This window comes from Perkinsus marinus (genome assembly GCF_000006405.1).
Source record: "Perkinsus marinus ATCC 50983 genomic scaffold scf_1104296964226, whole genome shotgun sequence".
NCBI lineage: Eukaryota > Perkinsozoa > Perkinsida > Perkinsidae > Perkinsus > Perkinsus marinus.
This window is the reverse complement of record NW_003204753.1, coordinates 32,451-44,871: the sequence shown is the minus strand read 5'-3', so window position 1 is coordinate 44,871 and position 12,421 is coordinate 32,451. Positions and strand designations below refer to the sequence as shown.

Sequence of the window (12,421 nt, the reverse complement as noted above, 5' to 3'; positions counted from 1 at the left end):
ATATTTCACGACTACTGCATATCACCGCGAATATCGCGTCTTTCACGCCAAGTATTACGCCACTTCACACATGTTGTTGGATGTTAGGTCCTCGGCCACTTCCCCTCACCGTAGTGTATCCATCGTTTTCCCAATCCCCCATCGCCAGTTCCCGTACAGATGCTGTTGTAACGTGGGCTCCTAGGAAGATAGGGCCAACCAGTAGGAACTTCACCTCGCGCTCTTGGGAAGTAGTCTAGTATGAACAGGTTCGGCTTTTATCGTTTGTCATGGTACTCTGGCTCTGTTCTGGGACATTGCTCCTGAGGCATCAAGGTTGGTGATCCTCTTGGAATATATGTTTGCTCAGGAGTTCTCTCACTGGTTATAGGAGTTCGAGTAGAAGTTTTCGGAAATTATTGAGGATTTTTCGGAATTTCCTCGAAAAAAATCATTTTGTAGTTGACCATTTGCATATTTTCTCACACGGAAAAATGAGGACATTTTCTTGGTTTAGATTCCGACCATTCCTCGCTCTCGATCTACCAAGTTTGATAACTAGTGTGAGTTGTCAACCACTACACCGATCTGTCCCCTTGCCGACCGAGATGGTGTTGGCTAAAGCAGAAGCGCTACAACTGGATGGCGCACCTCCCCTACAGAAAATGGTAAGGGAGCACTAGGTCCTCTTTAATGATCGCCTTGTAGGTGGATCTGGTGGCGTGTCCAACAGTGGAGGTAGAAGCGCTCGCCCTGGTCATAGGAATGCAGTCTGGCGCTGTTATGGCCGCCTCGGTGTTCCTGGTGGAGCTCCCACATGGGATAGTGGTAGGAGTTAAACTTGAGGTTTTGCTCTTATTGCTTCATCTCAGCCACTCAATGTTCCGAGGTTTGTGAAGATATGCAATCTACCGTCATTTGTTAAGAGTGTTGGTTGTGAAGTATTATTGGACCCGACTGCTATCGGAGACCCAAGACAGTTGGTGCATATTTGTGCCGCATCTACAGCGACCTATGAGGCTAAGGTCGTTACGTGGACGGAAGAGAGTGCAGATCTGCAAGGGTAGGCTCTCCTAGAGTTTCGCGCGTTTTACGTGAAGTGGCGTAATACTCTGTGAAAAACGCGATATTTGCACTATGCAATAGTTGTGAAATATATATATTTCACTAGCGTTTTTCTCTTATCGCGGGTGAATGAGTGTAATACCTTTCATAATCATTGGTTAGGTTTTTGGCACTCTACAGCTTTCTTTCGTAGTATCTCGAAACACCATCTACTAATAACCTACATTGTTTTCATGTGTCTCGAAACCCAAATTTTGCACTGTTTCGCATCACCTACATGAACCGTTCGTATTCAGTCCATCTGAATGCCTATCGGTTCCACCAGTGAATACCGAGGCTGACGACGACCTTTCTTCCCCGATCACATCAATTGCCCCTCTGAAGGGACAGGGGTACTTCATAGTATCGAAGTCTGCTGGGACGCGCATCGCGGTAAGACTGTAAGTCTGTGTGTTGCAGAGCCTTCCTTATTATGAGCAGAGTGGCCATTGCTGCACGAACGTTTATTATACCTCGCGAGTGCAGTTTCCATGCATATTGTGCAGGTATCAGCGCTTCCGGATCGTCTACGGGAGATAAATCTGGTGGGGTTCGACCCTGCTGCTAGATTGCAAGGTGAAGTGTTATCGCCAAATGGAACCGAGATAGTAGGACTTCGTTTATCGCTGTGTGGGTGCGACTAGTGTAATTTACATCAGGTTGCCATTTGCTGTGGGGGTACGGTGAATAAGCAGCAGTCTAGGGTCATGCTACGAAGGGCTAGGAGGGTGATGGTGGACATCGAGACGGCTTTGCTGACTGGTCCTCCGACTGTGCAGGCTGGCATCTCCTCAGATGAGCAGGCTAATCAGCTGTTGAGTAAGAATCGGTTTGTTGATGATGTTTTTGATCTATTTAGTGTTGGAGGAATTTGTGTTTGTTTCTCTCACCTGAGCAGAGGAGTTCTCTCAATGATTATAGGAGTTTATGCATGAACTCGAATAGGAGTGTGCAGAATCAACACCAACTTTCAAAAAACTTCAAAAAAATTCTAAAAAAACGACCAACTCCCAAAATTTCTTCAGAATTTTCATATTGTCACCAACACATGTGGTTGACCCTGTGCATATTTTCCCACACAGACGCACTGACCTCATTTGCACTTTTTCGTAGGAGAAGTGCTTTTGGCGAACGCTGGGACTGGGAGCAACTTATACGACTGCTACCTTTCCTTGTTGTCGGGCAGAGTCCCACCATGTGTGGATCCCGCCAGACCACAGGTGTGATGAGTTCTGGAGTATTCAACATGGGATCTTCCGAGCTCAGGTGCTCTCCTCGATTTCCAATCTCAATTCAGTGAATCGAGCATTGGAGTTGTCTATTGAACGGCTAGGCGTTCTACCGTCTGGCTATTCGGCTACTTCGTTGTTGATCTTCAACGAGCAAGGGCAGATGCCAGCAGCATCTGGAGGAATGGATGTCGATGCTGGTCCGGGAACAGCAGTAGGAGCCCCACTGGAAAGTAGGTGACTCGATGCATTAAGATACGGCTAGGTTAGTACAGGTACGGAGGAGCTCTTGTCCAAGGCACGGGTGGTGATGGCCCTCCATTGTGTGTAAGTGAGGTTTTACGCGTCTTTTGTGAAGTGGCGTAATATTCTATATGGAAAACACGATATGAAGTGAACTGGAGGCACCTCGCGAATTACACCGTATCACATGAAAAACACATCGCGTGATTTACGCGTTATCCACGGCTCACATGCGTTTTTCACTAGTGTGTTTTATATCACGGAGGGAACTCCATTGTGTGACAGACATGTGCCTATAGGTATTGGGCGATGATGCGCCGTTTGCATACACCCAGGGCTACGTTCATGGCGGTAGTCTCGCGGCCCTTCCCTGAATCAACAATGCAGAATGAACGAAGAGCCATACTAAACCTGTTGTGGTCGGGTGGTCAGGAAGATCTACTTGGCGAGCAACAGTTGCTACCGGTGGATATTGAACAGCCCAACTTCCCCTCACCGGACTGCCCACTGTGTGGCGATGTGACGCCATCTAAGATGACTGTTGATGATAATGCTCGTGTGTTCATCTGTGAGGCGAATCCGACCCATAAGGCCTTGATGTGTCAAAAGACACGAAAGCCTCTGTAAGTGATTTATACGAACTCGTAGGAAATGTGATTTCCGATTTCTCTTAGGGTTTTCGGTGCACTGCTACGGTGCTCTTTCTGCTCCGCAGTGTTCGACGCGTTCGAGGTTATCACATCAAATCGCTGTTGCTTGTGCGGTTGTCGAACTGGCATGGAAGTGTGAAGGAGATGATGATGTTGAAGATGGGTGTTGCATGGAGATTACTGATGATGACTACTACTACCATTACGACTTACAACCACGAATCGCAGCTACTTGCGCCAACAACGTTTTCACAGTTTTTAGACTCTTAGTGGACCCCTGTTGTATTCGTTAATAAGTCCTTTGAAAATATGCTGAATAGATGTACTATGCTGTGTAATATGCTGTAACCGTTATATTGGGCACGTTAGTGTATGTGTGGATGGATCCACTGGTTCTTAGTTTCACGGCCTTTGTTGAGCATGTTAGTCTATGCAGTCCAAGGTGTGGATGATCCCGAGGGAGATAATAGGACTCGAGCGCCGCTTGCTGACCTCCATATGAAGCCAGGTCAGCATCATCTACACAGTCGCTTGACAGACGCACCACATGAGATCATATTTCATCCGAGTAGTTCGAAGAGGCGGTGACATGCACCGATATGGGCATACTTCCTATCACTATTGTGCCAGACGATCCACTGGGAAATGACAGATCACCAGTTATATCGACCTAGTATTGGTCAGGCTGCTGTTTGTGGGTCCATGTCGGTTGCAATGTATCAAGTTCTATAACTGCTTTGTGTTCGTGGGAGTTATGCAACACATACACGTACGCGATAACATAGGCTCCACTACTGCAGCCTGGAGATGCGGACGCTCTCGTATTTGATAAAATGCATTTTAACGTTGAAACCCGAAAGCTTGCTTGGTTTAAACGTCGAGATGCGGGTGGGAGTTGACCGAATAGTCATGAGCCCGAATTCAGACGCTAATTTCCATGAAACACTTCTTGAACAGCTGAAGATGTAATAAAATATACACTCTCCGCAGCATACAGTCAATGAAACCATTGTGGCTGAAATGATGAGCAATCTTCTCAACTGATCACTTGTATTGGACATCGGAGCTTGATCTTGTCTCTAATACATGTTCAGAGGCCTAGGAGTGAGCTACCTCACTGCCAAACACGTCATTGGTCGCAAGTTGCCGAAAACTGCCAAACGTGAAACGCTTCGCTCCGCTGCTCCTTCTGATTCGCTGCATTCATTTCTTACCACCACACTTTTTGGGGGAGTTATTTCTCATTGGAAATGGCATCGATCAACGAAGGGACAAGTAAGTGGCATCACCCCATCACTATCTCGCGACACTGTAGATCTTGTTGACTCTTCGAGCGTCATCAAAGCCTTTGAAATCATCTCCTCGTTGTTACCCCCGTTGGTTGCATTTATCTCCAGTGCTTCCAGATGTAGGGTCTATAGTATACGAGTTAGTGTATCGGTGACAATATTCGATACTCCTAGAAGCTCAATAGGAGTATTGGGGATGTTTCCTTTTACAGGTGGGCTCCCAGTGGGCCAACTCGCCGTAGATGAGTACGGTAACCCCTTTGTTATCATGCAAGATCAAAATGACAAGAAACGAGTCACCGGTTTGGATGCCCAGAAGGTAGCCTTGACTTTATATCAACGCGTCACATACTCCTTCCGCAGACTAACATTCTCGCTGCACGTAGCGTCGCTGAGACCATCCGGACTAGTCTAGGCCCTAAGGGTAAGCGTGATCCTCAACAAGGGAGACTTGGTCGTTATTGCAGGCATGGACAAGATCATCGTCGGTCCTGATGGTGACGTCACTGTTACCAACGATGGTGCCACTATTCTTGATAAGATGCAAGTGGAAAATCAGGTGGCCAAGCTGATGGTGGAGCTCTCCAAAAGCCAGGTAAACTGAAAACATCTGTATAGTCAAAAATTCTCTTCTCTTAGGACGATGAAATCGGTGACGGTACTACTGGTATCGTCATCATCGCTGGTGCTTTGCTTGAGCAAGCAAACAAGTAAGGTAACTGCCCTGTTGGACTTGCTGCAGTGCCTTTTATCAGACTTCTCGAGATGGGTATTCATCCTCTACGAATTGCCGATGGTTTTGAAAAAGCATGTGAGGTTGCCGTGAAACGCGTGGAGGAGATCAGCAAAGAGGTAGTGGTCGGGAGTACTTCGGGTTTTCGAAATCTCTGCATGTCAGGTTGATATTTTCAAGAATGACAACGAGGAGCTTCATCACGCTGCTATGACCGCCTTGGGCTCTAAGGTAGAGTCACAGAGAAAATTCCGGTTCATTCTGATCCGCCCCTTTGGCAGATCGTCTCTTCGCGGCAGTCCCAGATGGCCAAGATTGCAACTGATGCCGTCTTGTCTGTTGCTGATTTGGAACGAAAGGACGTCAATTTTGATCTTATCAAAGTTGAGGTAGCAGTGGTCACTGGCGCTGTCTCGTGAGTAGTGCTTGCATGGTTTTCAGGGTAAGGTCGGCGGTCGGCTAGAAGACACGTGTTTGGTCAACGGTATTGTCATTGACAAGGAGTTCTCACACCCCCAAATGCCTAAGGAGATTAACGACGCGAAAATATGTGGGGAAACTGAACACTAGGATGATGTGCAGTATTGAATCAGGCATTCTGACGTGTCCATTTGAACCACCGAAGCCTAAGACTAAGCATAAGATTGATATCAAGTCGGCTGAGGACTACAAGAAGTTATATAAATACGAACAGAAGTAGGAGAACCTTTCTCACTGGTTACGCTAATGCCCCATGAAGGTTATTGTATATTATAATAGAAGCCTTTATATATTGGATATCCACCCGTTTTACGTGAAGTGGCGTAATACTCTGTGAGAAACGCGATATTCGCGGTTTACAGTCGTGGAATATATTTTTTACTGGTGTTTTTCCATATTACTAGGGTGGTGAAACTCCGTTGATATCGTAAACATGTTGCTATAAATTATTTGATTATATTACCCAAGTACATATCCATAATACCATATGTTTACACGCTGAGTGTCGTCACTGTTCATGGCTGTATTCAGGTATTTTTCTGATATGGTGGACACCATGTTGGCATCAGGAGCTAACCTAGCCATATGCCAGTGGGGCTTCGATGACGAGGCCAACCATCTCTTGTAATAGTAGCAAGACTTAGTTATAGCTAGTCGCATTTTCCTCCTTAGGTATCAGCGTAAACTCCCTGCTATTCGTTGGGTGGGAGGTGTCGAACTTGAACTTATCGCAATTGCCACAGGGGGTCGCATTGTCCCTCGATTCTCGGAGTTGACCTCTGCTAAACTAGGTAGATTGAAAGCTCTCGTGATTGAGGAATGATCATCATTCCTGTACCGCAGGTCATGCTGGGACTGTGAAGGAGCTGAGCCTTGGTACCACTGATAAGGAGTCGATGATTGTCATTGAAGACTGTGCTAATTCAAAAACTGTAAGTCCTAGTGGTAGAGAAGATAACACATGTATTTTCCTTTATGTTCAGGTGACGGTACTGGTCCGTGGTGGTAACCAGATGGCTGTTGACGAGGCCAAGAGATGCTTGCACGATGCCATGTGCTGTGTTCGGAACCTTATTCGTGATAACAGGGTAAGTTCACCCATTTAGCTTTGAGAAATAACGTTCCCTAGGGTTTGATAATAATGGGGAAAATGTTCCTAATGTGATCACATTTACATGGGAAACTGATCGATGAATGTGTTCCTAGCCATTTCGAAAATCTAAAATGAGGTCGCCTCGAAAACATTATAGGTTCAGCGCTTCGTATCAGGTTGTGCCTGGGGGTGGTTGCTCTGAAATAGCTGCTAGCATTGCGGTTGCTGATGCCGCGGATAAAGAGCCTACTGTTGAGCAGTATTCTATGAGGGCGTTTGCTGACGCCCTAGAGACCATTCCTAACTGCCTGAGTGAGAATTCGGGGTTGCAGCCACTGAAGACGGTGGCTCAAGTGAGGTAATAGTGTGTGTAGTTGTTTTCTTTTTGAATTTTGGTGTTTAGAAACCTGCAAATATCTACCGGCAAACCTGTGTTTGGTGTTGACTGTATTGCCCAAGGCACGAATGATATGTGGAAACAAGGAGTGTATGAGGCTACGGCTTCTAAGGTGGTCGAGAGTGTTGGGGACTTGTGTTTGTTTTGAATGTGTATTCTGTCTTAGGTGGAGCAGCTCAGCCTAGCCACACAGGTGGTGAAGATGATACTCAAGATTGATGATGTGATGTCTCCGTATGATTACGACCAGTAGATGTCTTCGTCGGTGTGAGCACGTATATGACGCTGATCGAGATGATTGCGTTTCTAGCGTTATCCATATACCCTTCCCAAACAGAAGTGACCATAGATGAGTGTTGCTCTTAGAGCTGTAGGGATTCCAACATGTGTTGTGTTGTAAAGTTTGGAACCCTTCGGGGCCTTGTGAGGAGGAAGTCCGTGAAGACTCATTTTCCTTGCGCGTTGATTCGATCTTTGTAACCCCTTAGGGTTTCACATTTCAAGGAGAATATTAACTGACTATTAGTAAGCTATTTGGTGAAATTAGTGATCGAGGTGAACAAGCGTTGAGGACGGTTAGTTTTCAAAAGGATAAGCTATCTATTGAAATTTTGGACAATTCACTAAAACCAATCGGTGGAAAGGTTTCTTTGCATGATAGGCATCCGAGTAACGTACAGAAGTAATGAATTGTAACATCTTCTCAACAATTACATTACCTCAATGATACTACCGCTTCGATAACACCTGATGAAGAAGAAGAGTTGAGCTTTTGCTTGTGCCACAGAGGCTGCAGAGCGCAATACCAATTCTATAGAGGGAAAGTCAGCCATACGATGTGTAAAAAGGAATGGTAGGCACTCTCCCAGTCGAGAAGGAAGACCAGGGTGAGGTGCCGCGATAAACCTCTATGATCGAATGAGTAGTTCCTGATCCTGTATTAGATACCAATGGATGACCTCAAGAGATTTAATCGATCAGAATGGCGTGCGCTAATATCGATAATGATCGATATTTCGCGCTCGCCATGTTCGCTACGGCCACGATTCGTCGGCCCAACGCCCTGGCACTGGTGCACACAGAGTGGAATTCACTGGAAATGGTAGTAGGGGTACGGGAATCTCTATCGGCCTGACTCGCTGTGTTAAACGTGATGATGCTCTTTTTTCAGTCCATGCTCAAGCTTCAACGCCGTTTGGCAGCTTCTGTTGCCAAGTGTGGTAAGAACCGCATCTGGATTGACCCCAATGAGACCATGGAGGTCGCTACTGCTAACTCTCGTAAGGGTGTTAGGAAGCTCCTCGATGACGGTATCATCATGAAGAAGCCCGTAAGTCCCTTAGAGTCTCTCTACCTCTCCTTTATCACTTCATCAGGTCGCGATGCACTCTCGTTCTCGCGTTCGTAAGAACCTCCTCGCCAAGCGCAAGGGTCGCCATACTGGTCCCGGCAAGCGTAAGGGTACCGCTGAGGCCCGCATGCCCACCAAGGTATTGTGGATGAGGCGTCAGCGTGTTCTTCGTCGTCTCCTGAGGAAGTACCGCGAGGCCGGCAAGGTTGATAAGCACATCTACCACTTCTTCTACATGAAGTCTAAGGGTAACACCTTCAAGAACAAGCGTGTCCTCATCGAGGCCATCCATAAAAGGAAGGCCGAGACTGAGCGTGCTAAGCTCCTCGAGGAGCAGACTGAGGCCCGTAAGGCCAAGGCCCGTGCTATGAAGGAGAAGCGTTCTGGCAAGGCTACTGTCGAAGCTGAGGCTACTGTTGCTGCCCCCGTTGCCAAAACCGTCGAGGTCGCTGCTGAGCCCGCTAAGGTCGGCAAGAAGAAGGCTAAGAAGTAGATGAGTTCCCTTCCACGATGAGTTTGCTATGGACTTACGCCGCCGCTCGCTCTGTGTAACTCGTTTCCACCAGGATTGGGGAGTTGACTGGTAGTGTTAGTAATCAATGAGTACTTATAACGAAACGAAAATAACCGTCTTAAAGGACAAGTGGTGGGAAAATCTATTTTACAGTATTTGCGTCCATCCGTGGTCCAACTTATCGGTACGCAGCACTGTTTCATCATTTGACTGTGGAACGGTAAACTTGGTGGAACCGACTGTACCATATCTGCGAACACTGAGTTTTCTAAACCAGTTGAATATCTCTGTTGCCCGAGTGCCGTGTGAAAATGTGTCCTGGGGCCTAGTCAAGTGCTTTTCGTTTCTGGGTTCCGAGTTCGAGGAATACTCTTCCGAGACTTCATCCATCTAAGTGCTCGGCTTGATTTACGAGTATATTACCCGATTCCCGAGTACAGGTCATGTTTCCAAGGAAGGGGCGCCCTTCCGACTACTCGGACTCGGAAAAGGGCTCCTGGAGGATAAATCAAAGGAGTGTATGTAACGCAAGTGCTGTTCAAAAGTTGATATACGAATATCTAATAAAATGTTATATTTCGACACTACGTTCTCCTTGCGATATGGGACAGATCTGATTGGTTACTCGGGAGACCATAGTCACGTCGCTGAAACTCATATTCGTCCACTTCTCCCTCATCAGTAACGATGAAAGCTTATCGCAGTGAAGTTGCGGAGCGAGCTGTAGCGATCGCTTCGCTCCGCTAGGCAGTTTCATGTCGACTTGTTGAAACGGCTGAAACGGCTAGGCGTCGAATTCGTTCTCTTTTGCAGTTCTATGATCATATTGCTTTGTTACACTCGCTACTTTCGTCCTTGTCGATCCCATTAGTCGTCCCTTAGACATAGGTTGGCTTAGTAAGCACAAGCCTTTGGGACACTAGTGATGGTAAGACGACGGTAGCCATCTTGGCTCAAGATCGTAGTTGGGTTCTTCTCCCTCTTCCCTTATTGATTCTTCAACCCTTCTACCCCCAAGGATAACTTAGCGATCTGTCTGCAGAAATGCCCGGTTCTTGTGTTAACAACCAGGTTGGTAATCAGCCAGCTCCGCTACATTCTACCGGGATCTCTAATCCCAATCTCCCAGACGACGAGGCCCCCTTCGACGCCTCTCCGAGATCTACTACTTCTACTAACGACGCCAACCGTCACTCAACTCGGCTGGCCAACCTCCCTGCAGCCCCTGGGCTCGACTTCCCTACAAGCAGAGCTACCAAGGGCAAAGATTCTAATTCAAGCTCCTGCTCGAAGATTCCAAGACCCCCGACCCCTAGGGAACTTGCACTCCCCAAGGGAACTGATGTACAACTTCGAGCTGAAATCGACGCCCTCCACGGCGACATCCAAGCTACTGTCGACCGATTCGCGTCGGTTGACGAAAGATTCGACTACATCGAGCACGAGATCGGTACTTTGACTACTACGGTCAACTCCCTTTCGTCGGATGTCACCCTCATGATCGACAAGCTTAACGACGTTCTCGACAAGAAGCCAGACTCGACTTTGTGTCCCCCCTCTACTGTGGTAGTCCCTCCGCCTTCAGAGAAATCCCGCCTCGAGCTACCCAAGGAAGCCATTGATGCCCTATTCTTTCGTGGCCAAAGCTTCCAGAACAAGGTGGATAAGTGCTGTGCAGCATGCAACAATGCTCCTACGGTTGAAGGTGGTCGATTCATTGGTAATGATGATCCGAGATCCTTCGCTGAATTCTCTCAACTGGTTCGCCAACATAATATGTACCTCTACGGTGATGCGGTTACCCGATACTTCTTTCTACTACATAACCTCTCTCCGAGTGTTCACAACTCCACAGTGTTCGGCCTGCAATATGGTGATGCGCAAGACACGCCTCAATGTACCAGTGTGAACGACTTCCAAAGGCTACTCGACAAGGTGTGGAACCATCTCATGGATGAGTTTGCTAAATCATCCGGTCTATTCGATCACTACAAGGCACTACAACTTCTTAAACTCTCTCCCGGTGCTGACTTTGACGGCCATCTCAGTCGGTTCACTACCCTTATTCGTGCCATACAGAGAGAGAAGGGTTCCATTGATGACCGCGAGACGGCTGCTCACTGGTACAACAGTCTAGATGAGCGAGGTCAAGATGATATAGATCGGGCTCCTGCCCAAGACGTTAAGACCTTCGTCCAGATGCGTGAGAGATCTCGAGGCTTCTACCGATCACTCAAGAAGACGTGGAAGGCTAACGCTGCTGGAAAGTCGATCACCACTAATGTTGCTACTGCTGCGGGTCCGGCGACTACAACTCAGGTTCATCAATCTCTTCCTACACAGCCGGCCTCAACTCGTCCAAAGCCTTCTACATTCTGGGACACTACAGCCCAACGCCCTGCCGACGGTGTGACAGACGGGTCTATATTCAACCTCGACTTCATACGGAAGTTCCGGTGTCAACGTTGTCTCTGCCACGACCACAGTACTGGCTCTTGCAAACAATCTAAGATGGCCTTCGATTCTCTCCGTTGTGCTCGATGCGGGACTCATCATGATCCCGTACGGTTCCCAGAAGCTCACTGTCGAGACAGCAATTGCTACCGCTGTGGGAAGCGAGGTCATATGAGTCGTGCTTGTCCCGAACCACTACCTCAGAAACCCGATACCACCCCTTCAAGTTCTACGGGTACCGAAGGGGCCAAGATTCAGGCTAATGTAGTCCAGATCACTGACTCCGATGGGTCTGGATTACCCATGATAAAATTAGCTATCTCATCACCTGACTACGACTCGCCCAAGCCCGAAGGTCGTGTAGCTACTAATGCTCTACTGGATTCTGGTGCTGAACAACCGCTATGTGCCGAAGATGAGTATAATCGATGGTGTGATGCTGGTCTCGTCCTCCCACTAGTCCCTGATCCACGGACCATCATCTTCGGTAACCCCTCACACCAATCAGCGACTCTCGGTAGAGCTAGTGTGATCCTACATCTCGACGACCGAACTTCTATCGTGGCCGATATACTAGTGGTCAGGTCGCTCAACTACCCCTTCATCGTGCCAACTAGTCTATTACGACGTACAGGTGGTGCGGTATGGATGATCTACCCTAATGCTGCTCAACAAGATAGAATCATAGTTGGTCAGGAATGTCAACAGCTACTGGCTACTCCTCTTGACCCCAGGTCTGATATGGAGGCAACTGCCCCTTCTCCTTATGTGAAATGCCATCAAGTGACTGCGAAGAACATCAACGATATGAGCCTCAACGATGTGTCTATCAACCACCAACGAGTGAAGAACAGCCCCAAGGCCGTGGACCTCCCTGTCACTCTGGTTGACGACCGTGATGCCCC

General features: G+C 47.6%; 5 protein-coding genes across 5 annotated transcripts in view; all 5 read left to right on the top strand.

Moving 5' to 3' along the window:
- Pmar_PMAR003222 (hypothetical protein) overlaps positions 1-370 on the top strand; it is a gene marked incomplete at both ends in the record, with an annotated part of 3,267 nt that extends 2,897 nt beyond the window's left edge. Inside the window, 2 exons of the mRNA XM_002770887.1 lie at positions 88-201; positions 249-370. Coding sequence (XP_002770933.1) covers positions 88-201; positions 249-370 — 236 coding nt within the window. The remainder of the gene's footprint in view (positions 1-87; positions 202-248) is intronic.
- Positions 371-587: 217 nt separating this feature from the next.
- Positions 588-2,929, top strand: Pmar_PMAR003221 (hypothetical protein; the record flags this gene model as incomplete). The annotated part of the gene is made up of 9 exons (XM_002770886.1): positions 588-647; positions 688-807; positions 852-1,042; positions 1,341-1,476; positions 1,590-1,691; positions 1,743-1,902; positions 2,417-2,545; positions 2,588-2,616; positions 2,855-2,929. The coding sequence occupies 9 exons, from the start codon at positions 588-590 to the stop codon at positions 2,927-2,929; spliced, it is 1,002 nt and encodes a 333-aa protein (XP_002770932.1).
- A 1,526-nt stretch (positions 2,930-4,455) lies between these two features.
- Pmar_PMAR003220 (T complex chaperonin, putative) lies at positions 4,456-7,549 on the top strand (the record flags this gene model as incomplete). Its single annotated transcript, XM_002770885.1, has 18 exons — positions 4,456-4,480; positions 4,521-4,613; positions 4,707-4,813; positions 4,858-4,918; positions 4,962-5,089; positions 5,134-5,204; positions 5,250-5,346; positions 5,393-5,458; positions 5,509-5,616; positions 5,669-5,777; positions 5,821-5,923; positions 6,239-6,331; positions 6,380-6,498; positions 6,551-6,639; positions 6,691-6,795; positions 6,977-7,158; positions 7,204-7,309; positions 7,364-7,549. The coding sequence occupies 18 exons, from the start codon at positions 4,456-4,458 to the stop codon at positions 7,448-7,450; spliced, it is 1,749 nt and encodes a 582-aa protein (XP_002770931.1). The 3' UTR covers positions 7,451-7,549.
- Positions 7,550-8,179: 630 nt separating this feature from the next.
- On the top strand, positions 8,180-9,123 carry Pmar_PMAR003219 (60S ribosomal protein L19, putative; the record flags this gene model as incomplete). The annotated part of the gene is made up of 3 exons (XM_002770884.1): positions 8,180-8,299; positions 8,369-8,527; positions 8,574-9,123. The coding sequence occupies 3 exons, from the start codon at positions 8,180-8,182 to the stop codon at positions 9,039-9,041; spliced, it is 747 nt and encodes a 248-aa protein (XP_002770930.1). The 3' UTR covers positions 9,042-9,123.
- A 983-nt stretch (positions 9,124-10,106) lies between these two features.
- The window catches only part of Pmar_PMAR003218 (casein kinase, putative), a gene marked incomplete at both ends in the record, with an annotated part of 10,449 nt that continues 8,134 nt past the window's right edge, over positions 10,107-12,421 (top strand). The window contains one exon of the mRNA XM_002770883.1: positions 10,107-12,411. Coding sequence (XP_002770929.1) covers positions 10,107-12,411 — 2,305 coding nt within the window. The remainder of the gene's footprint in view (positions 12,412-12,421) is intronic.